Below are 27,580 nucleotides of genomic sequence, written 5' to 3' on the forward strand. Positions count from 1 at the left end.
AAGGGGAGCGTCGAGGTGGGGCGCGGGAAGGTCGCAGCGCCGGGTGCCCGCCGGCCGCTTCTCCTGAGCTCCGGCCGGGCGGCGAGCAACGGTCCGCACCGAGCTCTGATGCCTGGTCTGGTGTAGCTGGATAAAATGTGGGTGTAGGGTTGGGGTTTTGTTTTGGTTTTTCTTATTTGCCTTTCTTACGTGGTTATGACGGTGGTACTCGGTAGCAGCAGTATTGTGCCAAGGTATCAACAGACTAAATAACCGCAGCGAGGGAGTTTTCAGCGACGTTTAATGTTGTGATTCTGAGACACCAGGGCAAAAGGGTAGAAAGAGAAACCCCCAAGCTCAGTCCTGGGTGTTTATGCTGGTTTATCCTCTTCATCTTTGCTTTTTACACCACTGAACAGACTTGAGAGAGCTTGCTGGTATGAATCAGGCTCCCGGAAGAATTTCCTTCGTTGTACTGTTGCTTGCTTGAGTTTTCCCCGTCTTCCTTTCGGTATTTTACCGTGCCTGTTGCCACGATGTTCTGGAGTGGGTTATACCAAGGAGGGGTGGTCTTAGGACAGTGAAACTTCTCATGAATTATATAACCAACTTTTGTTATTGCAACAAATCCATCTGCAGTTGGTACAGTTCCGTTAGCAGTTGTGTATGCACACTGTACAGCCAGCAAGGCACCTGCGGAAACCAAGCTCGGAATAAAGCATTTGCTCTGTAGCAGGATTGGACTTAAAATATGGTGCTTCCCTCAAATGGTCCCTCGTCACCAGACGATTTGAACTCAGTAAAACTGAGTCACATGAAGAGCAAGGAGGAGAGGGGAAAAAATAAGCCACGCTGCTTGTTTCTCTTTAGAGCATTATAGATGATTTGCATAATAGAAACACACAGAAACCTTTCCTGCTTTGCCCTTAAGCTCGCTGCTGTATTTGACCCCAGAATATTTCTCACTACTATGTGCTGGAATACTCCAACTGAAGTCTTGCGATTGCAGCTTCCAGTCATAATGCTAATACACTACCTCTGGGTTCGGTATTCTCGCCTCTGTTCTGATACTTGCACAAACTGTTGCTGTATGGCATGTTTCCCTTCTTGCAACACGAAGGATGCTACAAGCCTATTTAATACAGGAAGGAGTACAGACTTTTTTGTAGTTGCTAGCACTTCACTCACCACTTGCAACATCCTGGACTGCAATGGACTGATCCAGCGGTCCAGTGTACAAGTCCTTATCTTCTGAGAAGCAAGCACAGCAAATGCCTTTCAGGAGAGATGTAGGCCGAAAATGGATGGTTAGGGTTGGATTGTTACGCTGGTAAACACAGGTTGAGGTAAAGATGCCTTAGAGTATTCAGTGGTTATTCAATGCTTAAGAATAGAGGTAATAAATATTTTTACAAGGGTGATCCTGGAAGGAGAGTGGGAGGTATCACAAAAGAAAGCCCCTAGCTTCTGAAGCACTCTATAGCTGTGCAGGAAGGAGAGCCTAGTGTGACTGTACAAAAGCCCACTATTCCACCTATGGAAAGGAGTAGCTCAAACACGTCTGTGGTATATTGTCAGGTAAAAGAGGAACAGCATTGATCCAGCCTCCTCCATCACTTTTTTTTTCCTGTACTGGATTCTTCTGAGCTGGCCTAATTTACCCCTTCTGTTGCTATTGTTAACTTGTGAAGTCTCATTCTCTTCAATGATTTGTGTCATCTAGCTTACACTGGCTAAATGAGCAGTAAAAAGCTGTGGATATATAACTCCTATGACTTACGTTTAATGTCAGACTGGTGTTAACACCACTCATTCACTTAGCATTGACACCTTGATAGTGTATCTAGATGTGAGGGTGCTTTAAAATCAGACCTAGATGCTGAGAACAGCTTGCTGCCTGTCTGCACAGCTACATACAGGATTTGGGTATTCTCTTTGAAAGCTGGGAATCCTGTCAGTTGGATCTTCCCTGACAGCTCAGGGCAGTGATCGACTATTGACAGTCTTACCACTGTAGTATCTTATAATAGCACATCTCGTGTTCCTGAAAAACCAGAGGCACTGCAGGGAATCTTCAGATCTAGAGTGCCCGCTGCTCTCTGTGGCTGCTTTCCAAACAGGTGATCTGGCTTCTGTGACCTTCCAAAGGAAACACTGGGGCTCGAGGGCAGTCGTAACGGAGTAAGTCCCCGCTAGTCGTGCCATAGAGGACTCTGGGATCTGCAAGGACAGCTGCTCTGGACATCGGAGAGCCAGGGACCTGAGTTTTAAAAGTGTAGGCGGGCCTGTCGATCACTGGGCGTGGATCTGCAGGGATAAGGCCCAGCACAAGGACTAAATCATCCTATGCTATGGCAAGCTGCTTTTCCTGCTTGTTGATTGCCGTGTCGTTGACTGGTTTCTGTGACTCTGGAGGTGGGATGTGTGCTACATCCTGCCTGGCGTTCAGTGGAAAGACAAGGACTGTTCCAGATATAAGCCCTGTGAAAAGGAGCTGGTTTTGCTCAGCTAGTTCCAGTCATCTCACTCGGGCAGAGGTGTCCGGTGTGTCACATGCTTCACCTGTGAAACAGAAGGAAATCAGCAAGACTGTTCTTACTCCAGCTGCACGTGAATGTCTTCCCTCAGACGGGGCTCACGATTGGCTTCTTTATTTGTGAAATAATTTGTGTATTACTCATTTTTTCCAGTTTTCCCATGTCATAATAATAAGCTATTCTAGACAAAAACTTTGGAGAGGAGATTAAAAAGCTCTCCAAGCCTGAAACAACTTTTCCTAAATCTCATGCTTAGAAAAAGCAGGAAGGAGCAGACTAGACTTGTCATATGCTCAGAAAGCTAACCCTACTTTTGCTGCCTCTGTGAGTTGTTTTGTTTCTATCCTACCCCGTATTCAGGCTTAATTTAATGCAGTATTTCTGAGATGCCGTTCACCTTCTGTGGCGTTCCAGATGACGATTTTATGAGTGTCTTCAGTTTGGGTAAAATAGACACAGTTCCCCCCCATGGGACAGTGCAGCGCAGCCTGTATTTGGGATAGGTGCGAAGGTTTTCTGCTGATGATTGTAAATGAGGTTCCACACTCCTAGATACAGTGTGCTGTGGGAGACAGGGACCAGAGTGCAGTCGCACAGGGCTAAGAGTGTTACCGGTGCTCCCATGCCATCCAGTACGTCAGTCAGCAACCCCTGGTCTGATAAACTCCACACCTGGGAAAAGTTGAGGGGGAGAAGTCATCAGTGCCTGAGCTACTTTTTCCTTAGTCCTATTTAAGAGGTAAAACAATATACCTTAACTAACTTGTACAGAAACATAAGTAAAGTCAAAGGATAACATCCTAATACTAGAAGGCAAAACATTGCTTTCTTACTCTAAAACAAATGTTTGAAGCACCTGGAGCCATTCAGCCCACTTGCTTCCTTTGCTCTGAAAGATGCCTAATTAGATCCTGCACATTTTGGACTGTACTGGTTGTTTACCTCTTTCTTTGGCAAGAGATGGTGCTCCAGATGTTGTGTATTTCATCTGGCTCCTGCTCACAGATGGGTAACAAGGCAGCTTTTAGGAGTTCAAATTGAAAACATTTCGGAAATGAAATAGTATTTCAGGCCTGAGGCGTACACTGGCTTGAGGCTGGCCCCCTGAATTGATAAAGTGCTCTCCATTCAGTGTCAAAAATAAAAGGAGAACAGAAAGGCTTGAAGCAATAAAGAGAAGGGTCAGTGGTCATCTTCTTTTTAGAAGCGTGGCAGTACTAGAAACATGTTCAGAACTGCAAATCCAACCCCCAGACAGGTTGCTGGGGATCAAGACGACCCCTTTACTGGATCAGAGGCGTATTCTGTAAGCTGGATTTGTAAGAGATGCTTCTGATTGGGAAGTTGCCCAGCCTTCCTTCCTCCCTACCTGGATAGATGCAGCCTGAGAACCAGTAACAATAATGCTGTTGCCAGCAGAGATAACAGCCGTATGAACCACTCCTTCACGTTCCAAATGTGCCGCTAGGAACCTGTGGAATCCCTTTGGGTCTGCCAGGTACACTCGCACATATTCCTCAAAGCCTAAAACAATAAAATGTTAGTTATTGATTTATTGAGCCGAGGAAGTCTCTAATCCCCTTCAACACCGTGTCCTTATGCATACGATTTAATTCCTGTATTTCTTTAAAGGTAAGCCCAAAGGGTAGCTTAGAAACCCTAAAAAATAATCACGACAGCTTAAGCCTTTTTCACTACTTACATCTCACTTATTCCCTTGAAAAAGGGCTCCTGGTACACAGGCAATATTCTGACTCTTTGTGAAGAGAATTTCACCCCATCTTTGTTATCCCCTTAAGCACAATAGTTGAATGAGGCCAGGCTAATGGGAAATTCCACATGCTGGCCCCTTTTAAAGGACGCTTGGCATGTGGGAGAGCACCTATTACCAATGCTTTCCTAAGGAATGGGTGCTATTGAACCTGCAGCAAGAATGGACTCATCTTCTGACACCACCACAAAGCAAACCCTTCCAGGAAGCTTCTCTAGCAAACCATTTCCCTCAGAATAGACCTGCACAAATGTAAGGCAAGAGTAAGCCATGAAGCTAGGATAGCTGAGCTGCCTGTCTCGTGAAGGAAAGAGGATAGATTGGCAGTGAAATTTAATTTGGCCGCATGGTATTGGGCAGAGCTATAAGGTGCAGAAGGATAGAAAGCGTTATGCTTGTCCATTTGGGAACTAGGATATGGAGGTCTGAGGAGGATGCTCTATTCAGAATGGAGAAGGAGGGCCCGCTGGTTACCAGATGTGTTACCTGGCTCAGCAAACCTCTGGATATTATAAGAAAATACAAGAAATGTTATAAGAACGTTGAACAGATAGGTGTCTACCATGGATAGAGATCCCCCGCTAAATCCCACTATCATCTTCCCTTGCTTCTGGATCAGAACACTGGACGTTGGTGTTTCTTCCTGCAGCCCTGATAGCTGACACTTAGATCTCAGCTCACTGGTGCTGCTGCTGCTCCACGGACTCAGTGTTCCTCCTTCAGACACAGTCATAATCACCAGCCTTGGCCTGAATGCTGCAGAACACAGCCATGCAGCTGACACCTCTCCAGAAATCTGGAAGATGAGCTCTGCTGTCCCCAGGTGCCAAGCATTGGCCTAGTAAAGAGGTGGCAAAAGAGAGAGGAGTAGTGAGGACCGAGGTGGCTTTTCTGTCTACAACCTTCGTGATTGTGACTGTAACTTCTAAAGTTCTTGTTCTTTCAGCACGCTTTAAGTTAAAGACTGGCCATACCTTTGTATCTGAGGAAGAATATATAATCATGTGCCACTCATCCACATGAAGGTCATGTGAGAGCTGTTCTTCGATATGTGTATCTTGGATAATAAACCTTGCTCTGCCAGAAATCAAATTCCAGATGCGCAGATCCATGTGATCCATGGCAGCTGAAACAGCACGGGTTCCTTTTCCAAACACTTTCACACACCTCACCTCAGCTATAAAATAAGATGAGGATTCACAAAACAAGGGATTCTCAGTGCTTTCGGCAATTGGGAGAATGCTGGCAGCTGGGCGGTGTCTGTGTGCCTACAGCTCAAGGATCGCCAAGCTCTCAGAGCTCTTTTCAGACATGAAAAGAGCTTTCCAACCATAAAAAGTGGAGAAGGCTCACTGGAGTGCCCGGAAGGGCATGCAGCATCTCCAAAACTTTCATATTCCAGGCAAGCTTTGAGCTATCCTGGGAACCTGCCACCAGCAGCCGGTAATCAGAACTAAGTGCCATCACTGTGACAGCTGCCATGAGACACAAAGAGGAAAGGATGTTCTTGATACCACAGACAGAAAAGAGACATTTTGGGATTGTTAATATGCTGTGTTTCCCCAACTGGAACCCCCCCTATACTGTTGAACCCCATAGTCTGTGCCAAGAGCAAGATTAGGTTCCCTCAGACATATCTAGGTCAGTGCGTGCTTTTGTTGTCCTGACGACAAAATGACCCACTTTATCCTCATTTGTTGAAGCAATTGCGAATGGGACTGGTGCGTGACTGAGCACAAAGGCAAATGGACCTTTATCCTGCCTTTGTGTAAGCTCACAGGCAAACTGTATTTCTACAGAAATAGATGTTCTCTCCTTCTTGCTCTGTTTATTATGTTTCTTGGATCTCATTCGTAACAGGTGGATGATCAGATATATTCTTGGGCTGTATCTGTCCCCGGGAATAATCCTACCTTTGAGGAATCTGGTGAGCATTGTGTGTAGGGGCCTACTAGGTGGCTGGAGAAATCCACGGAGTGGAATGAGAACAGGATAGGGACAGACACTGCACCAGCTTAGACACTGCTGGCACAGCTTCCCAATTACCTCCGGGTAAGAAGGCATGGAAAAAAGAAGCCTGGCCAACACTTTTGTGTATATTATACTCACTGCTAAGAGGGCAGAGACAAAAAAGTGTTTTAGAACATGACTGTGGTGGGCCTGTGAGAGCTACCATAGTTGTATTTTATGTGATGTACAGTTTGTAATGAACTGAGCTGGCCTTATCTGGCCAGGTACTTGAATAATATAAGCATAAAACATGGGCAAATGTAATGGTGTGGCAGGATTCTTCCCCTGAGGGAGGAGTGGGTATTCTGGGGAGAAGACAGAGGAGGAGCACTGTGTACCCTCTCCTCTAGTTAGCTTTAAAGCTGCAAGGGAATCCAGATAGCTAACGGGTGCTTCTACTAGACGTGGAGCAACAGGCGCTTTGGTTGTGGTAAACTGCTCTGATCAAATAGACAAAATGTCTGTTGGCAAAGAAGAAACCTCAGCTTCCCATACAGAGTCCCTACCAGAATGAGGCATTTATTGAGTCTTTTGATGGATCCCAGAACAGAGAATTCTGTCACTGGTTGTAATTCCTCAGAAAAGTACTTTTACTTGGAAAGGAAAATTCCAGTTCTTTCCTCTGGTAAACACTTGCGTCACGCTCTGTCACTCTGACATAGCTGTTACCTTCAGGGCTGTGTATACCTCTGACGGCAGGCTTCAAAAGGAGAAGTGTGTCCTGCACAAGGCGTAGTTTGGACAGCTGATGCATTCAGTACACATGGCAAAGTCATCAACACTCTCTATTCCAGAGGTGATTACTTTACAGCTGATCCAGTTCATATTCCCTCCAGAAAGAAATACTATTAAAGCAGAGAACATCAACCCTGAGAATGCACAGTTATTCTGAAAAGACTGAGATAAAAAAATGCTTTTTTGGGGAAGGAGGGGATAGAAGGATTAACAGCCACTAGCAGTGGAACTAGGACTCATTTGCTGAGGAAGCGGAGGGCTCGCATTGTCACAGTTCCTTCTTTAGCCTCTTAAATGCTCTATGTAGTTTTTTTAAAATTTGTTAGGTTTTTTAATAGGTTTTCTTCTCAGCGTTTGGAGGATCTAGATCATTTCTTCCAGCTACTAAAGGAGTGTGGTGATAATTCTAGGATAACAGTTCGTAAAAGTTAGCTTATTTCTCTTTTTCAAGCTTCCTTCTCACAGCGGTTATTGATGTTGTGCAGAAAGGTTGTGATTCTTACCTGTGGCTGTAGGTATGAAGCATGCCTCTGCAGAGCACTGTATACCCCCTCTTGCCCAGTCCTTACCCAGCACATCTTGTTTTAGCTCCTCAATTCATCCAGCATTAAGTAAATGAAATGGCAATTCACTCAACTTCCTCAGATTTGCAACAGTATCAGAGAACCAGAGAGGCTGAGGGGCTACCTAGGAGTAACCAGAACAGTGGATTTGAGACATGGCTTGTGGATTAATCTGTTTGATTTCACAACTTCAGTGCTAGATGATATCTCAAGGTACGCTAGACAGCACTTCCAGGACTTTCATTGTTTTCCTGGTAGTACAAAATGTTTTTCATGACTCTAAATTTCTCTTGCTACAATCTAAGGCAGGCTGCCTTTCTGCAGATGTGAATAATAAATTCCTTCCTTTCTTGTTGCAGTAGCCTTTTACATATATGAAGACTGCATGACAGAGTTTGTAAAATGACTTTAGATCTCCTTGGTTGGAGATACCTGTTTAAAAAAAAAAAAAACAAACAAAAACTTTGTCATTGTTGAAAGGGCTGAATAGTGTTATTTACTATTATTTCCATTGTCTTCTGATTTCAGACCCTGTCCAGCAGTCTGGAGACACAGAGCCCTGGTCCAGAGCTTACAGGTATGGAAATGCCTGCTAATACTCCTCACCTTCCTGTCGGCATTCAAGGTCCTGCTAAAGTGTGGCAATGTAAGAGGTTTCTTCATTCCCCAGCTCCAAGTCCCCTTGAAGAAATCTGCCAGGAGAAAATGCCTCTTGATTCGGTCTTGTTTTGACAGATAACGATTCTGCACCATTTCAACAAATTGCCTGGGAAGGGAAAAAGTACTAGGTGTACTGGAACAGGGAGCTAGAGCTGGGTTTTTTCTAGACAGAGTTTAAGAATGGAGAGGAGTCTAGGCAGGGTGCCCGAAAGCCCAGGATGGGAACATCTCATACTCAAAGGTTTGGCTTCTCATTCTCTGCCCTCTAAAAGTACCTGTGTACAAAGCAAAGAAGGGTGAAGCCATCTGCCTTCCGTTCTGCCAGGCACTCTCCCATGTCACTGTGTAGCTGTGCCCAGTGGAGAGGAGGAAGGCGCAGGATAGTTTTACTTGAAGGAAGGTGGCAGTGGTGAATGTTTGAGAGAACTTCATTGTCAAGGGATAAAATGTCCTTCAGCTCCATGTCTGACAGCCCATTTCTGCAAGTGAAGTGTGATATATGAAAGGAAATTATTTATCCTCCTCCTTACTGTTTATGCTGCTATCCATAGTGGGAGGGTGAGTGGTTTTTCTGGCAGTTCAAAAGTACTAGTCACCAAAAATCTCACTAGCTCACATGCACACATGGCAGTCTCAGCTGAGAGCTTAGACCCTGGCTAAGCCATGGAGATCAATTGTAATCCCAGAACATCTCCCTTCAAGACAGTAGTTTAGGTAGGCTGCCAGGTATGAGAGGAATGTTATGCTTGCTAAATATATGTATGAACACATTCACAGGCTCAAAGAACTGAGAGCTTTGACTGGTTTTGGCTGTATTTAGTCGGATTCCCTATGAACAGCAGGAAATATGGGCTGTTCCATCGGAGATACAGCAGTACTCACCGTGAGGAAGCAATATAGCCAAACCCATGAACCACAAGGACTGTGCCATGTGACTTTTCCAGTCTCTTGCACAGATGGTGCACGGCATCCTGGGCTGTGCTAGCAAACGCTAGTTCTGAAGGTGAAGTGTAAGATGCCCGTTTTCTGGCCTCATGGAAGAGCAGGGCTTGCCCACCACTAGGGAAGCTCTGACAGAAATAGGCCCGTTGAGCTGGGTTTAGCCGTCGTCTGTCTGATGCTAAGAGCATCTCTAGCATCTCCTCACCTTCCTCACAGGATAAGGGTCCTACTTCAAAGTATGCTTCAGCCTCAGGCACAGCATGTTGGAGAGATTTCAGAGTATCAGGCTCTGCTGTGGAAATGGAAATGATGATGTGGACCTTTGGAGGGCAATCTGTAGGGAGCCAGTAGAACCTGTGAGCACCATCACCAGAAAGTAATCTCTCCACAGAGTCAAAGAACAACACTAGTGTCTGTGTGCCACAATGGGAGACAGTGAGGAGGAGTTTACCAAGGAACAAGACTAAATCACTGCAAGCCAGTTTGGTCTGGGTTGGAGGTGGTGGCAAATCAAATGCTAAACACACTTGGAGACAGATGTCCCCAGTAAGTGAATCATGACTACGGTGTCTTGCCCTAAAACAGCTTGCACCCGCTCAGATAGTTTGCACATCACAGCTGTTTTTCCACAGCCTGGTGGCCCATAATGGATGAGGGCTGTGTGGGTTTCATTATTGTTCTGCCTAATACGGTGAAAGATGTTATCCAATAAATTCTGTCTCCCACAGAAAAATCTGCAGTTCTTCAGGCACAGAGCTGTGTGGTGGCCCAGCTCCTGCAGAAGTCGCCCTGGCTCCTTGCTGATCTGTCCTCAGTATCAAAGATTCTCTAAAACCTGGTGATTAGTGACAGCAGTGAACGGCTCACAAAGTTTTTTCAGGTATTTGTTATTGTCCTTGTGCTTGCGGGTTCCCAGAGTCTTTTCTGTATGCCAGTGTGTGTACTTTGAGGTGTTTGGGATAATGGCTTGCAATTTTTGCTTTAAGGTTGCTGAGCAGCTGTTTGCTTCACTGTCTTCTTTCAGCTCACAGTTTGTTCATTGCCCAATTTGTTTGTTGGAATCCTCAACCTCTCTGAGGAATATGAAAGCCCCTGGGTTGCTCTCCTGGGTATTGAGGAGACCCTGTTCAATCTCCCATTCAATCGCTACAAATAAAAAAAAAAAAACCACCAACCCAGACAAAACGGGAGATGTGAGCATTCGCTTTCAGAACAGAACACAGGAAAAGCCATCCATCAACATTAATGTGACATCCCTTGGTCCTTCTGTATTTCACATGATGCTAGGAGGTCAGCATTCCCCGTGTCCTCTGAGCTAGGCATACTCCTGGATGTGGTCAGGGAGATTGGGGGGAAAAAGGAGAAACATTTATATCTGGTGTATTACGCTAGTCAGCACCAACCTCCCTCCTCAGGATTTGGGCTATCGCAGATAGTTAGCAAGTCTCTTCCTTCCCTGCATCTTTCCTGTTGTGTACAATCTGATGTTGTCTTGAAACAAACAGCTGTCTTCCCTGACAGCTCCGGTTAGAAGGACATTACAGCCCTGCCAGAACACGCCTGATTTGTTGTAGCAGTGCCTCTGCTCTGGGCTGAGCAGCTCGCACCTCTCTGCCTTCTGGGCTGCCAACGCACAGCGCTGAGGCCAGGCGTCTCTCCAGGCGAGGCCAGGCCTGCCCGTCAGCCGGCTGCAGCACGTAGCAGGTGGGCAGCGCGTTCTCATCCCGCCGGTACCACTGTGTCAGGAGCTGGGCAGAGTCCCCTGACAGCTGCAGAGTTAGGGCCTCAAATTCCTTCCCCGCAATGAGCTGAGGCACAGTCTGGTGCCCACAGTGGTCCCCCAGGAGTCCCTGCAACAGGCAAAAAAGGTCCGGCCTTCAGGCACTGCTTCTGCAGTGACAGCTGGGACATGGACTGGCTGCTTGCCTTAGCACCTAGGGTTGCGAGGGAGGGCTGCTCAGAAAACCTGCTGGTAACCACAGCGCCCTTGTGGCTTCCATGTTGGATGGGGACAGCCAGGCAGAGCCCCAGCCTGCCTGGGGTCGGGGAGAAGTGGCTTTACAGCAGCTGCTCCTCAGGCCTTTACAGTGTGTCTAGGGGGGGGAGAGTGATGGAGGTGAGGTAGTGGAAGCACAGAGCAGAATTGGTCTGGGGACTTTGGCCAGTGGTGCTCTAAGATTGGCTTTGGGGTGGAGAAGAACTAGGGGAACAGGACTGAGCCTGGGGACTTTTGATTAGGACTGAAGGCTGGGCCGGGGAGGAGGGAGATCCTGAAAAGGGTCAGCATCCAGTATCCATGCAGTCTGGAAACAGCCAGAATGAGCTCAGAGCGCAAACCCACAGTGTAGTCCTTGAGCAGTGCTCTTCTGGTGGGTGTAAGCGGGAGAGGGAGTAGTCGAACCTTTGTGGCTGGCTCTACTGAGATTTCTAGGTACACACTGAGAACCAATCTGAGGAATACACTGCCTGAGTGCCTACTGGTGCCATCTGCATGTGCGATATGGCGCTGCTAACAGAGGTGTGAGCTGCAGGGAGCTCAGCGATGGTGAGCTCCTGGGTGCAGTAACACTGTGGTGAGGCTCCCTTCCGTTGCTGACTTCTGGTGGAAGGGTCTTGAGGGAAATCAGGCACAACTTGCACAAATACTTAATTGGTTATTTATTTACTTGTGGCTTCAGTTATGCCCCCTGGGACTGCATATTTATTCTCTTTGTTCAGCAAAACTTTCTTTCTCCCTTTCTAAAACCAAAACAACCTGAGGAAGCAACCTGGCACTTATGCAGGTGTCTCAGCCTCCTCTCCTCTTCTGCAAGGCTTAAAGTTCTGGGTGTGGGTTTCTGTTCGGGGCTGTCACCAAAGTGCTTCAAGGAAGCTGAGGTGGGCTGCTGCCGTGGGGAGCTTTCAGTGGTTAGAAGGAGTGATCGGAGGGATTTGCGTAGGGCAGAAGCATGGAACAGGTATCAGCTTGCAGTGTGACACCCCGCTCTGTCCCTGGTGGTTGCTATGGCATTTTCATTTCTGGTTCTTTGCGTGGGGAATTTGTATTTGTTCCTTAGTTACTGAGAAAACCTCCTCAATATTGAGGTATTGGGCAGGAAGCAAACTTGGAGCAAGAGCTTCTTGCCTTATGTGTATGTCCATCTGGCTCTTCTATCTGCTAGTTAATACACACAACCCCTGTTACCTTCTGCTCCAGAGAGACTCTGTGTTCAGGGCTGGACTTATATGTGTGTGCCTGTCAGGGCTCCTTTTGTCTTTTAGGGACTACTGGCAGCTATTGACATCTCAGCCCCATCAGCTAGCTGATTTGTGAAGCTGCTCAGGCAGGCTAATTACTTTTGAAAACCACCTTAATTGTCCAGTAGACTTTCTGAGCACGTGTGGCCTGCCCTGTATGTCTCACTTTAGCCATAGGGATTGAGTATGCACAGCAGTGCTAGCACTTGCAATGAAGGTGGGACCGCCTGACAGTTTCTGACGGCTTCAATTTCCTCCAGAGTTGTGTGTGTCTGTGATCAGGGTCTACAAGCTCAGAAATACCCCATTTCAAGTCAATTACCAGCACAAAAATATTTTTTTTAAGGTTCTTAGACTAGTCAGTACTATCATAAAAACAGTGACATGGGAAAATTAAGTTGTTCTATCACGTTTAATTTTTAGATCAGTCTGAACACTAGTGGTATGCAACTTTAATTACGGGAACTCTATGAGAGACACTGAGATATTCAAAATCTCCTGTGAAAGACTTAGGGATTTGGACCATGGATGACCAAGTAAACAACTTAGTTTTTCAGTACAAGGAACCACAAGACTGTAGGTTATTCGCTGCAACATTTCAAGCCTATCTTCTATCATAGAAGATAAGGATCCTAAACATTTCAATAGCCCCTTTTATGCTAGAAGTTCTGTGCAAATTAATATAATTAGGACTAGTTCAACTACCCCTGAAGTATATCCAGTGGAATTTATACATGGAACGTTTTTTCCAATTGAATATAGAAACAAAAGGATGATGTAAACCCTCACGTCCAGGTGCTTGAAGATGATTAGCCACCTAACTCTGCACTGAAATCCATACAACTCAAGCATACAAATATACTTTATCCAAAAGTTCTAGGAAATCGATACAGCAGTATTTGACTCTTAGGAGGCTTCTAAGGAGGTGGAAAACTTACGAGCATTTGGGTTTTTTTTCCTCCATCCCACACATTTTGATGGCCTTTGGGCAGGATAGACAGGAGAGAAGTGATTTACCTCAAAATTAGGCCATGCTTCTGGCAGAAGGCCTGCGCTTCTGGGTATGCTTTCTCCAGGAGGGTGTCTCTTTCTGAGCCATGCCTGCGTGGAAGGATCTGTGCAGCACAACAGAAGTTAGGAATTTGGAGCCAGGTTGTCTACTTGTCGTTTTAGACTTTGCACTGAAAATGCAGTTTGTGTTGCTATCATCTAATCTGTGTTGAGTTTCATATAGATGACATTGTGGTTAAGTCTTGTAAAACTGTGGTTTCCAGATGTCTGCAGGCTTGTGCCCACGTTACTACATTACCAATGCGAGTGCATTTTCAAGGTTCTATACTGGCTTGTCACACTGTGTTTTTATTTGCTAATATGAAAACTCTGGATCAGGAAATTTTGGATTGCATAGTTATAGAATACAGTACAGCAGCATTGATCCAGAAAAATGTCTGTCTTGCATCTTGCTGCGGCAAACCCTCCATCCTATTTTAAGACCACTCAGCCACACTGTTGGCCATCTGAGCAGTGATAAATAGCCACACTAAAAGGCAATTCTACCCACAGGGAATCTTTTCATACAGAGTCAAGTCTGTGAAATTTTTATGGCCCCTTCCCCTGCTGTGCTTTTTACAAGAGAGATTACCACTTTCTAGAAAAATCTTTGTGACACCTTTTAAGTGACATATTCACTGAATTAAATCAAACAACAAACTAGGTAAATTTAAGATAAATTAAGAAGACAAAGCAAGTAGGAGAAAAGGTAAGCACATATATGCACATGAACACAAGCATGAGTGCTCACTCCCAGCGCCCACATGCATGCACCCTCTCCTGTTCACTGATACATAGGTCTTATATTCATGGATACTTTTCACACCTGCAAAATTAAAAGTCATGGGGAATATAAAGGTCATTTTTCTCCTTACATATGTTTTACCACATGAGATTATAATTTCTTCAGAACTGGAATATTCTCTCCCCAAAATCATGTAGACATTCATGGCACTACATAATCGTGTGATATAGTACAAGAGGGAATGCTAAAATTAGGATGGGGAATGGCTGTATCTGCAGCTTTCCTTGGGACTGTTCTAAGTGAAAAGTGATCACTAATGAAGTCTGTGCCAGCATCAGATGAGGAAAGGGCTCCCTTGAATTAGGAATTATCATGTCTGCCCTGCTGTCCAACAGAGAGCAAGCACTCCTAGCATAATACCCCTGGAATGATTCATTAGCTTTCACCAAGGTTGCAGTATCGGGAAATCCATGTATTGCTTTACACTCCAGCCCACGTGAATTCCAAACTTGACAGTGAGAGAGCGGGTTTAACTTATAACCCTGTCTTTTGGTGAAAATCCAGTCACGTCACATCCTTCATCCCAAAACTGTTCTTGGAAATACATGAGGTCTACCACAACTTGGACAGGTGTTGTAGGTAAAATCTTAACACTAGCTGTGTCTTTATACGCCCACTAATTTCAGATTGTCTGCAGTTCTCACACATTCCTTCCAGAAACTGCAGCTGTAACCGTTTCTGTAAATGCTGACCTATCTGCTTAGGCTGGGAACACCTCACTGTCCAAACAGCATATTCATCGTGTTATCTCCTACTGGAAGAGATGCTGCAGCATTTTCTTTCTTTGGAAGGCACTTCTTGCGGAATTGAGAGCCCATCTAAGCCTATGTTTTCTTATTTAAAAATGGAGACAGAGTGAAAGATTTTCAGAGAAGGGAAATCTGAGTTTTGTAATTCCTGAAAATCTGAGTCATTGCTACCCACTTGCCAGTTACCACTTTAGGAGCTTAGTCTGGCAACTGTGTCCCAGTAAGCAGAGGAAGTGGGAAATATTTGGATGTTCTCCAAGAAGAGAAGTTCTTCACAAATATTTCTTGCTCTTACAGTGGTGGATGGGAATCAAATGTGTGTTGCCCAGGGTTTCAAAGAAAGCCTGAGAGTTTTGCTGTCTTGTGTGCAGACAGGCATTGCGCTGCACTGAGCTATTATTGCACAGTAGTGCTGAGGCTGAATTTGGCTTCGCTGCAAACGCCATTAGCTCCTGAACTAATGCAGATTCTGCCATCTCTGACATGTTCTAAGTGCAAATTGGGTGTGACAGAATAAAGCTGTATACAAAATGCAGCAGATTATGGGCATCTTCACTTTCAAATGAAGCTGCAAGCTTACAGCTTCTCTGCTAAGCACAGTAGTCTCACCGCGTTGTAACACTTTGCAAACTAGCAGAGAGAGTGCCTGATGCATTCAGCCGCTTCAGGACTTTTCAGCTTATTTACCTGAAAATAGTGAGCTGATGAAGACTCAGACCAGGCTGGAGGGCTGGAAAGGAAGAGGAACCATCCTCCCATAGAGAAGATCCCGGCGTGTATCAGGACTGAAGCTCATGCTGCTCTCTGGACTCCCTGAGTTCGCCTCAGCAGAGACTGCTCGTTAGAGAGGAGATGACTAATGGCAATGAACACCAGTCAGTGGTGCCTCTCTCCAGAAAGCTGGCTTGCTCCTTCTTTAAAGGAAAGCCTGGGGAAATTTCAGCTACTTTGACAGGGACAGTAGGAGATGGTTGACTGTCTGCACTGAGATGCAGTGAAACTTCACTGCATCCTGGAGCGATCCAGCTGTATTTGAAGAGGACAGCTATCTCTATAGCAACTGGTGTTTGTCGCTTGGGCAGAATCCCCAGGGTCTCTTTCTAAGGCACTAAATGTGCTCCCTGTCAGCTGCTATACACCTGAGGTCCCTTTGTTCGCTACCCCTGACTATTTTAGAAATACTCTTCTGTGTATTTTAGCATCAGGTAAGCCTACCAGTACTAGTATCATTTATGGTTCAGGCACTCTCAGCCATTTAAAGTAGGTTTCTTAATACCCAGGGAGTATGCCTATGCCCTGTCGCTATTTGCCTTCTGTCAAGCTGTGCAAGAGTGAATTTACTAAAAGGTTTTTAAGCTGTGCACAATAAATATTTACTACTTTATGGCTACGTTTGGACTGGAGTACCATTCCCAAAAGAGCAGCACATGGGAAAAGGTAGAAAGAAAAATATAATAATTTACAAGCTCAAAGGCAGGAAACTGCAGCTGTCAACAGAGAACAAGTGGGAAAATAACATCTTTGTCCAAATGCCCTTGGAATGCACAGGGAGAGAAGGTAACTGGTGCAACCATCTCGGCACAGGCCCTAGTAGAATAGGTGTCTCCACCTCATGTTCACAGAACATGCTTTTCAATGTCTGTCTTCCACGCTGGTCTGTTTTCCAATATTCACAGCATGTTGCTATTTCAGTTTGTTTCAATATGTGTTTCTGTATTTGTTCAGTATAGCTTTTCCCATAAGAAATGCTGCTTTCTTCATGTCCTGTGGAAACAGAGGTGGTGCTGTACCAGCCAAGCAGATTCACTCACTTGGAACCACTTTCTGGTTCCCCATTTTCTCACAGGAGACCACAATCTATTATTTCTGTGGCTTTTTGCCTTTTCCAGGAAACTGAACTGAGCATGTCAGAGACAACCAGTATCAGCCAGAGCAGCTGCTGTGGTTTTTCTGTTTCCCTCATGAAATGAGATTTAAGAGGCTGGTGTCTATCCTTGTCTGTACTCCCTCTGTATCCCTCTGTCATACAGAGGAATAATTAAAGAAAAATTAGTAATCTGTATTTATGGGTTCCTTTTGCAGACAATACTTGATTAATCTCCACAGTCATCTAGTCAAATAAGAAGAGATTAACCGACATCCTAACCTATCATAAATCAACAGGCAGGGAGACGAAGCATCTTACCTTAAGAGACAAACATTACAGAGAGCCTACATTAGGGTTTAGCCTACATTAGTCTAAATCTAATTTAAGCCAACATTAGGACTCTGAAGTCATGGATTTTTAGACTGTTCTTCAAGGCACTGCAATCTGTGATGTGCTATATGCATCTCGCTGCATATACCTGTCATTATTACTGATTACACCAATTCTTGTCACTAACAAATCAAAGAAAATTAGCTCACTCACTGATTCAAGCAGTTGGTTGCAGTGGGACCAGAAGTCCTCAACTAGCAGATCTTTTTTTGGAAAGTCAAGATCTGCCAGCTCGACTGAGAAGCATCAGGGGCTGGGATAATTGGAAAAGCAGCAGCGTGCTTTCTGCAGGAATTCAGCACGTGTGTTACGGTTTCTGGTGAGCTTTCTGTAATTTGCAGATCAAAACCAAACAAAGTCAACCAACCAAATCTTTCCCAGGGACATTCTGGATTTCCTCAGGCTATAAAAATGTTCAAGCCTCTAAACATCTCAGACCTGTTTTCCTGCATTCCACATCTATAGCCTACCTGTACCCTAAAGCTAAGATGAAATCACTTATCTCACACTGATTCTTCCTAAAAGGTTACAGTTTGCAAGCTCTCTAAAAAAATTTCCTCCCCAAATTCTCTTTTGGAACATAAAGGAAACAGATAAGAGTCATGATAGCAAATATTATAAATGGTACATTTTTTCTAGGGATAATGTGCGAAAGATGCAAATGCAAAAGTGTAAAAGAGAGACCAGACTCAAAGATACTCATGAATGTTGATCTTAGCACTATCAACATCTCCTTTTTGTCAGAAATGTCATCACAGAGCTGAAGTGAGTAGCAACTGTGAGTCACGATGGCAGCGTGGGCTCTGGCATGATAGGGAACTTGTTTTCTCACCGTCTGTCTGTTCCGTGAGCCATCATCCCCCAACAGCTTGCTCACAGACTGCTGCGTTTACAGACCACATGAGAGCAGGATTAAATTCTTAGCTGGGAGGTAATTTTGTGGGTGTTTACCAAGTAAGAACCACATTGTTGGTGTCTGATGAAATCCAAACCCCTTTAATTGGCCTTTCCTTACTGTGGATGTGCACACGGGACAAACCAGATCTCCTTGGGGCCAATAGTGAGAGCATCCTAAAGAGGCAAATATCAACCCTCTGTGTGCAGAGAGACTGTCTCCACTTTGGTATCGACGATGTGTTTTCTCCATTGCTAGTAGTTTGCCTTGTCAGTGTCCTGTCTTCCTAGTAGAAATGGAAGAAGCTTGTACCAAATCCAAACTACCTTTGTGAGCTTTCTAGAAAATCTTTTATTGATGTATATTCTGATTTCTCATTATTTTGGCAAAGAACTAAAATATCTTGAGGGAAAAATCTTTGCTGCAGCAAAAAGCTGGGTATCTCAGGTCATAGGAAATGCCATGCTATGCCAGCCTTACTTTCCATATAATCCTCGGTCTTGCGTCTTATGGTAAGCAGTTAGGTCAATAGCACAAGAACTGTAAAGCAGACAATTATAGCTAAGGGCCCAAATAAAGATGTGCTACTGTGAAATGCATAAAGCTGTAATTTTTAATGCTCCTATGTGTCCTATGTGCTATTTGGATTGACACTCTCAGCACTGATCTAGTGCTTTATACCTTTAAAGCACCATACAGCCATGAAATAGGCTGCAGGAAAAAGAAGCAGGCATTTGGCAGCTAATCACCTGGCAAGTGTTAAAAGAACAACTTCTCTGTTGCTCAGGAGATGGCCAAGGTAACATCCATCTTTACCTTCTGGGTCTTTCCGCTTAGCTGGATTATATAATTTGGTTACTCTTTGGACAAAATGTGGAAGAATGTACATGCTGTCATTAATAATAAAAGGAAAAGGGGAAAACAAGAACACTGGTTGCTCTAGCTTGGTGCTCTATTGTATTGGCTTTGCCCTTTCTCACATAAGCTTTTCAGTATAGAAATTCTTTCCTTTGGCCTCCCTTTTTTTTTTTACTTCAGTTCATTTACTGTGAAAAATTATTAGTGTTTTCTGTAAAATTATCCTATGGGTTGTTTTTTTTTCCTACAAACACAGTAAGGGCTGTAGAGCTTTCCCTGTCTGTGAAGCTGATCTGCAACAATGAAAAAGCTGAAGACACTGGGTTTGGCTCGCACTGTGTAACAGAAAAGGGAAACGTGTCAACAAGAAATGCCGAGAGCAGCAACTGAAACACTTTGCTTTTTCCATCAGGCAACTAGGGCCTCTTTGAGGATTAAACCTATTGCTAAATTTAGCTACATCTCACTGGAGTTAGTATCAGGAGTTATCAGATCAGAACATCTTTGGAGGGAATGACGTCTGTCCCGTGGAAGTCTAAGCCCTGGCATGCTTCTCTCCTACCCTGTGCTGCAGCAGAGTTTGGAGCTGGGAACAGCACAGCATGGGACTCTTGAGACATCGTAGGATTTTTCAAAGCACTTGAAATACCTACTCTCATCAACCTGCTCTTGTTTATTGCTCTGTCCAGGTCCTGAGCAAAATTTGTTCATAACACCGAAATGGATATCACGGGAGAGGAGAATGGTTAAACCACCTGAAACATTCTAGTGCTTTTTTCTGGACTTTTTTTTTTAATATGCGTAAGGCTTGCACTGACCCTCTTTCCATTGGTTGGGTCATACAGAGACTTTAAATCCCACACTCCCATGCAATTTGTATTCTCAACTGCTCTGATGATAAATTAAGGAGCATTAATAAACATTTTAAAAGAGTTAGATCTGGGGGGAGACAAGTAAAACCCTTCAGAAAATAAATAGCCCTTTGCAGGGGCTAAATAGGTCCTCATTTAGTGAGCCAGGTAGATTGACTGCATCGTGTTTTCCTCATCACTCCCATCTCTGTGCCACGGAAGCAAGTTACTCCATCCCTCTAGGAAATGCCCAGCTACCGTTTTCATTATGGTTGGAGCAGACTCCTAAGGAAGAAGCATATGTACAGGTAAATTAGGGCTTCCCAGAAGTGTAGAAGCAGCCCTGTAGAACCCTGTGTCCCTGCAGCAATGGTTAAAATATGCTGCTTTTTGAAAGATCCATCTTTGCTTCTTGGGATGAAGGATGCCTGTCTGAAATTGTACCAAAGACCACCAGTGCTGAGCCATGGAAATTCAAGAAAGGTTCCCTATCTCTCACTATGAAAGGCCTCACTAAATGAAACTTGTGACTCTTCTTTACGGCAGTTGTCTTCTCAGTACTAATCCCTTTCCAGATAAGGTACTTCAAAGGCATACAGAGCTTTAATTTTAACATCTCTTGGAATACTTCTCCTATCTGTTCTTGGTTAGTAGCTTATGATTTGACTCAGTCCAAAAGACTTCAAAGAGCAAGGACTCTGGCACTTAGAAAGCAGAGCAGCAGCTAACAGTACCATGCTAAATAAATATTCACACTCATTCAAAGCATTTTGGGGTTTTTTCAGTTTTAAATAGAAATACTGAAACTCCATATAAATATGCTAGAATTGTGTGTGTGTGGTTGTATGCGCGTGTGTATATTTACCTGTCCCAGATGAATGTCCTCCTTCCTCTCATAGCGACAAAAGGAAAGACAGAGTCAACTGGTATAAACACCAAAGGAAGTTAGTTTCCTTATTTCCCTCCCTGTCAGAAGGTCTGCTTGGACGACAACACTACAAATGCAACAAAAGCAATGGACCTTTTACCGTGTTATTTCCATATATAACATGCTCAGGCATACTTGTAGGACATAATCAAAGTTTGATCTCTCTCTTCAGTTAGAACCATTTTGTCAGTAGATCAAGGTGCGTGTGGCTTCTGAGGCTGGCAAGAGTAAAAGAAACACGCGTATTTCCTCAAATGCCAGTGGACAATCAGAGTCACTTCACAATTTTTATTTGTTGACGGCTTTTATAAAACAAAATTCCCCTTGAATCAGACATGTCATAAAACATTTATAGTCTTGTGCATGCTAGTGATACATCAGGTTTCAGTAGACCAGCATCTGCAAAACCATACGGTTGAGCTGTCAGGTACAATTCCTGTTTTCTACTGAAGGGGAGGGAAACTCACAAAATTAAGGCACTATCAAAACCCACAAATCATTTGACTTTTTGTACTGGCTTTCATCTGGTTGTATACAAGAAATCTTGATTATTTTTTTTAATGAACCATCAATTTCAATTTTGAACAGGGACACCAAAAAAAAAAAAAAAGCTTTTCTTAAATCCTCCTTTTCTTAAAACCTCATATTCCCAGTTGCAAGATGACAGCAGCAAACCTTATTGCTAGGGATGGCAACATGCTGCTTAACTGACAGCCCAGTGCTACATCCCCATGCATGCCATCTTAACGCAGCGATCCCAGCCCTTGGTGATTATAAAAGCTTCGGAATGAGTTCTGGCCTTTTGGGTGCAATGCTTAAGATGACACTTTTAAGAACAAAATCGGTTATAAGAACAGCTTAAAACTAGCCTAAAAGCCAGTATTCACTAAGTAGAACATGAACGAACTGACAGACTCCTCCCTGAGCCATGCAAGGCATTTCATATTCTTCACTCCTTGGGCACAAGCTGCTTTCACAGACCAGCAGTCCGGCTGAAAGGGACCTGCAAAGGATAGTCAATATCTTCAGCTGGTGTGCTTTTATCAGTCCTTTGAAGCAGTGTTAATCAGCTGGTGTGAAATCCACTTCTTCAGCCTTTATATCTTAATTTAAGAATATAGGAAATGTTCATTCCTGCATCCAGTGAGAGTGTTCAGGCTGTCCTTCAGCACACCAGAATCCCTGCTTCAGGCACAAACCAGCGTGTAGCTGTGGGCTTAGGAGATACTTAGAAGTATCCAATTCTCTATATAAAGATGCAACATTTTAAAAAAGCCAGTTTCGGGTCCATGAATTAGGTGCCCCAGCAATTATAAATAAATAGTAATAAATACTTATTTACACTCACACACCCTTCTTGTATCCCACAGGATTACAAACAAACCAGAACTATGCTTCTTCCCTAGTTAAATATGATCAGGTTTGAGGTGGGACACACTATTGTTAGCAATGTGCAGCAACGCTACACAACAGTTTAGAATAATAACAATACCAATACATAGCACTCGGAGCATTTCACAGCTTCAAAGCTCTTGCAGACACAGACTTAGTTAAGAGAGTGACGTGTTCTATCCATTAAGAATCAGAAGGAACTTAGGTGAGAGAAACAGAGTTTGGCTAGGACACCAGAGTCGATGTCCTTATTGCATATAAAATGTCACATTAATTGGAGATATGGCAGATGTGGGAGCTAGGAAAAATTAGATCAGGCTCATACGAGACCATTTAATTTCCTTGAGTATGAAATCCAATTTCCACATTGATTGTGTCTAAACAGTTTGTTGTCTTGGTAGACATCAAAAAGGTCAGTGAAAACTCAAAGGAACTTAGGAGTTGCAGGAGCACAAACCATTACCTCCATTCATAAATAAACACAGTGAAAGATTTTACATCAATGGAAAATGCTGCATCATAATTGCTGACAGCTTGGGAACTGGCACTCACTTATCATCCTGGCACAGATCTACAAATCCCTGAAAATATGATCAGAATAGAGAGACTGAGACCAAGAAGCAAGCAGCAGCACAGAGAGCACAAATGAAATTCAAGGACCCGCCTGGCAGCGTCCTGGCTTCCACCTCTCCTCTGGAGTCTGAGAGAGAAGGACTGGAGGATAAAGGAGGTCACAGGTGGCTTTGAGACTCGGCTCTGGAAGAATTTTCTTGGCCTGTTTACTGTGTGGTGGTTTTTTATTCAGCTTTTTTTGCTTTCCGTTTCCTTGTGCCTTCATTTAGCTCCTCTTTTGACTTTGCAGGAGGAGGCGGAGGATGGGAAACCTCATGGGAGGCCCCATGCTGATCGTGATGATCACTAGTGTGTCCGCTGGAAACAGAGCCAAAGAAAACTGGGCAGATGAAGCTTTCCACTGGAGCAAAAGGTGAGGCGTGAGAGTGAGTTGCCGTCATGAAAACCTGCCATGCAACAGTGAATACTTAAAGTTAAAGATCACATGCACCAGCTATGAAATACTAACTAGTAAGGAGCATTCCACTTACCCCAGATAGAAGTCCCTATTGCTACATGACTCAGGGCTATATCACAAGGATCTTCTACCATACTGCCTATACGATGGAGAATTTAGCCTACAATTTCCAGAGCAGATCTTTCCTGGTACGTACAGCCAATGCCTTCAATAGTGGCTTAGGAAGGTGAACACCCCCAGTTTAAGTCTGTGCCCTTTCTCTGGTTCTGTAGATTTGTTAGCAGCAAACCTGCTGTAAACTTACCTTGCAAACTATCATGAACATGGTGAAAAAGAAGATGAGGTTGGCTTCAGAGATAGGGAGCCAGCGAGTTTGTTGCAGAGTGAAGAGGACTGTGCCATACAGACTAGCCTTTGTAGGGCTAGAAGAGAAATACAGAAGTTTTCTAGGAGGTTTGCATCGTTTGCATCCAGTCCTGAATGGTTCTTTAAATTCCATTTTTGGTCTTACAGAGAATTTACAGGCTACCTACTTACAAGGACATACGAAGAATTTCGTTTGTTTCTGGCTTCCAGACCCCACGCAGCAGTTGCTCGAAGTTAGACATCAAGGCAACACCAGAACCTGTGAAACAGTAAAAGTGAACAGCTAGAACTGCCACACCAGCAGAGAGCAGAGAGCTGTCTTTTCCAGATCCCCAAGGGATAAGGATAACCTAAGGGGAACAAAAGGTTCATGACATTCTTCCCAAATTTAATAGAAGTTAGCCTAAAACAACAGAGCAGGGCAAACGCTTTCTAGACTTTCTATAAAGTGTTTCCTGATGCAGGGAAAGGGCATTTGCCTCTGTTCCATTTAGTGATACTGAAATGCTTGCTCCAAACAAAAGCTAAAGGAAAACTGACTGGGCTGTTTCAACACTGATAGAACCCCCCTGAAAAGATAGGGGTGAGGCCAGAGACCGTAGAACACAGGAGAAAGAATGAAGAATTCCTGAATTCTACACCCATATTTCATAGTGACTCCAGTTCTTCACGCCTCCATTAAAGTTAGATGATGACTCAACTGACAACCATTCCGCAAGTATGACTAAATACCTGTGTTCTAGGGAACTTGATTGATTGAAGCCAGCTGACCACATCCACTGACCAGCCTGCTGGTCAGCACCGGCTGATGCGGTCACCTTAAGCTTCACTCACAGACTCTCCCGTCCCTCCCCACAGGGCTGGGTGCCTCCCTGCTGCGTTAGGAGTATCTCACGTTTCACCTTTGACCCATCCAGTAGCCATCATAATGAACCACCCGTGGTGGTAACGGTGATGAGCATGGTGGACCCCAGCCGCAATTTTGCGAACTCTGACCACCTCCTTCATTGCCACAAAGATGAGCTTCATAGGCAGAAAGCTAACGCACTTGTAGAAGAGGTTCATGGGACAGAAGAATATCAAATACCTGGAAAAAAAACACAAAGAGTTTAAGGACCCATTTGTTTGTCCTGATCTGGGACGTATAGAGAGGATTAAGAGTACTGTGGTGTTTGCCTGAATTACATCAGGGAGAAGGAAATACTGGTTCAAGCACATACAACCCATACGCACCGAGGACATTAAACTTGGAGTAACCGGTTAATTTGTGCCCATTTCACTTACACAATGAATAAAATGCCCCCAAATCTTCAGTGTGTGCCACTCCTCTACTATATGTGGTATCAGTGCAGCGCATGCTGCTTTTGCGGTTTGGCCACAGTTCAGCTGCGGCAGCTATGAATAGAAATGCCCGGCGATTGGACTGGACCCAACCCATATAATCAAAGCGTTAGACAACTGGTCAGAGAAACTGGAAACTAGATCTAGGAATACAAAGGACTCAAAGACTACCTCACCCCACCTCTTCTTTCCCCAGTTAATCCACACAAGATAATACACGTGTCACACAAACAGAATACCTCCCTTCACACCAGATGGTTTTGTACACAGCCAGCGGTGTCTCATGCTTAATAAATCAGGTGAAGTGCAGAAGACTCACCAGACTGCTGTGGCCAGGATGACACTGGAGTTATTACTGAAGTAATCAATAGGCGATTCTCCAAGTAACAGATCAGCAAGTATGTAACTTCCGAAGCAGTGGAGCATAGCACAAAGCCAGGAGGCAAAAGGGCTCCTACGAGACATCTCCACGGCTCCTGTGAAGCAAATTCTAAATGAGAAGACGGATTCAGCAAATAAGCAGAAATTTCAAGACCCTCTAAGAAAGAGGCTTGCGGTGCATGTTCTCCAACAAAGTAAGTCAAAGAAAAGTGCTTGCAAAGCAAAATACAAAAATGTGTCTTCTGTGAAGCCTGAACATGTGCCAGATATTGTCAAGAAATGGTGTGTGTGATCATAGCTTGCAGCCCCCCCGTAAGGTTTCAAATGAACTGAGTCATTAGAAGTTTACGAATTGGCTAAGAGTTTATCTCCTGTATTTGCTGCTACTTACTGCAATCAGAAAGAACAATTTTCCCCTTGAAATCAATGTCTTTTTACAGTCTAAAAATAAAATGCATACTAGTACCATTCTCTCCATTGCTTCAACCTAGGTGCCCTCTAGAATTCATGAACAATCTGTTCAGCTCTTTCATTCATAAGATAACCTGTAAAAATAGAACAATAATTCTTAATCTTTATTTGAAAGAAGAGGATTTGAGGATTCTTCCCTGCTCCTGTACTAGTTTGGAAATGCCCTTTGAAAATACAACTAGATATTAAAACAGTGTCACTATTTGGTAATATGTTATGGTCTCCTCCCACAACCTTCTATTGCCTTTTTTTTATTCCTCTGGCCATTTTCATCCACCTCTGTACTTCTTCAAGGAAGTCTCTCAAGAACATCAATTCTCTAAGATTGTTTCATCACCTTAAACTGCTCCAGAGTCCTTTGTGCAGCACTTCAGATACCAAACAGGCAGTCAAAAGAGAGAATGCTAAAATGTTACATCAACGTTACTAACAGTGGCCTACCTTAAATAGCAGTAAGTGAATCAGCATACGCTAAAACTATGACTGCTCATACTCTTCCACCCTCAAAGACATTTGAACCAGCTGAGAACACAGTGGAAGCGAGACAGCTGCAACAGCCACAATACGAAGCTGGTTCTATACGAACCTGAAGTTTAGCTTGAGGCTTAAATTTAGTAACACTTGTTTTGCTTTGGCTCCATGAAGCCATGCTGTCTCCAAGGAGGAAACAGGACATTACTGTCCTGACACCAGTCTTCAGCATAGGAGCTGTGGGATGACGTAATGTAGGAATCTAGTGAAAAGTACACCCCAGCCTTATCCAGTCCAAGTGGATTACTGGGCTTACATATTTTTAAAAGCTATTTTCATAAGGGTTGCCCGTTAACTGTTCCATTCAGGACTTAATGCTGGAAGACAGCCTAAGTGATCGGGCCTCAAAAACCCAGCACCTCTGTTTACACGGAGTTTAAATAGAACAGTATGTAGACTGTACAGCCCGGAGATCTCACAACTGGAGGATTTAAAAATCATACCAAAGTGGGCGTGTGTGTGTGTTTCTCCTCAGTCATCGGGCAGTTACACTGAAACCGCTCAAAACAGAGCATGAAGAGTGCACACGCTATCAAAAATACACAGAGAAGATGGCATTCGGAAAAGACCAAGGCACAGTCAGACTGCAACAGCGCAGGAAGCGAAAGCTAAGATGCAGATCTATCGATCTTTGCAAGATAAGCCCAGGGGAACAAGCAAAACAGGGTCAGTTAGGGTGCCTGAGAACAGATTACAGCATGGTCTGGAAGGTGGGAAAAACCCAGGGTTTTACTTACAGCCTTTTTGTATATAAATAGGAGGAGAGTATTGCCACAAAAATAGAAAAGCCAAACAACTGGACAGAAACGTAACACTAAGTCCTGGGATAGCAGCAAAGAAGTGACTGAACTGAAATACTTCAATGTGGTTGGAATCCAATCTTAAATAAGATGCAAGATTAATTTTCAAAATCGGAGGGACTAGTTCTTGGTTTTTTTCTGCTTCATATTTCGACACGTGTCAGAACCTCTGAAAGAAGCAGTGCAGCAAGGCTCTGAGCCCTGAGCGCTGTCACACACGGCACCGCGGCTGCCTACAGCGACAGCCGAGAGGTGCGGACCAGGCAGGCCGGATTACCTGTCCGCGCACAGAAACCGTCGGGTTTGTGCCTCAGAAAACATGACACGAGCGTTCCTGCTCTTCCCCAACCCGTGTCATTCACCGCCCGTTAAAAAGCGGTTTAACCCCAACCCCGCTCGGCCCGGACCGCCCCCGGCGCTGACTGACGGGGCTATTTCCGA

General features: G+C 44.3%; 2 protein-coding genes across 3 annotated transcripts; both read right to left on the minus strand.

Annotated features, from left to right (window-relative positions):
- Positions 1 to 382: 382 nt before the first annotated feature.
- Positions 383 to 15,834, minus strand: NWD1 (NACHT and WD repeat domain containing 1). Its single transcript, XM_009318419.1, is given in 24 exon segments — positions 383 to 672; positions 1,168 to 1,254; positions 1,989 to 2,065; positions 2,067 to 2,541; positions 2,914 to 2,983; positions 2,985 to 3,188; positions 3,886 to 4,040; positions 4,439 to 4,529; positions 4,850 to 5,125; positions 5,262 to 5,464; positions 5,649 to 5,762; positions 6,201 to 6,398; positions 6,985 to 7,041; positions 7,044 to 7,127; positions 7,602 to 7,719; positions 8,202 to 8,361; positions 8,531 to 8,734; positions 9,138 to 9,610; positions 9,790 to 9,880; positions 10,833 to 11,047; positions 11,676 to 11,796; positions 13,452 to 13,549; positions 14,249 to 14,310; positions 15,726 to 15,834. Coding segments are annotated over 24 exon segments (4,032 nt in total).
- Positions 15,835 to 21,083: 5,249 nt separating this feature from the next.
- On the minus strand, positions 21,084 to 25,885 carry TMEM38A (transmembrane protein 38A). 2 transcript variants are annotated; one of them, XM_009335306.1, is made up of 6 exons: positions 25,804 to 25,885; positions 25,276 to 25,432; positions 24,518 to 24,702; positions 23,787 to 23,874; positions 23,554 to 23,671; positions 21,084 to 23,238 (listed from the first exon to the last, which is right to left on the minus strand). In XM_009335306.1, the coding sequence occupies exons 2-6, from the start codon at positions 25,419 to 25,421 to the stop codon at positions 23,017 to 23,019; spliced, it is 759 nt and encodes a 252-aa protein (XP_009333581.1). In that variant the 5' UTR covers positions 25,422 to 25,432; positions 25,804 to 25,885; the 3' UTR covers positions 21,084 to 23,016. The 2 variants fall into 2 exon arrangements, with proteins under 2 accessions (XP_009333581.1, XP_009333582.1); XM_009335307.1 differs by lacking the exon at positions 25,804 to 25,885 and having other exon boundaries at positions 25,276 to 25,434.
- Positions 25,886 to 27,580: the final 1,695 nt, after the last annotated feature.

This window comes from Pygoscelis adeliae, unplaced genomic scaffold (genome assembly GCF_000699105.1).
Source record: "Pygoscelis adeliae isolate BGI_AS28 unplaced genomic scaffold, ASM69910v1 Scaffold582, whole genome shotgun sequence".
Taxonomy (NCBI): Eukaryota; Metazoa; Chordata; class Aves; order Sphenisciformes; family Spheniscidae; genus Pygoscelis; species Pygoscelis adeliae.

What these genes read in the sequence shown, in the direction of transcription:
- TMEM38A (XM_009335306.1), bottom strand. Translation starts at nt 25,421, where the DNA reads ATGTCTCGTAGGAGCCCTTTTGCCTCCTGGCTTTGTGCTATGCTCCAC. An exon ending in GGCTACTGGATGGGTCAAAG is followed by an intron (nt 23,875 to 24,517) that starts GTGAAACGTGAG and finishes ACTGTTTCACAG; the next exon opens with GTTCTGGTGTTGCCTTGATG. An exon ending in TGTTCATGATAGTTTGCAAG is followed by an intron (nt 23,239 to 23,553) that starts GTAAGTTTACAG and finishes GTTGCATGGCAG; the next exon opens with GTTTTCATGACGGCAACTCA.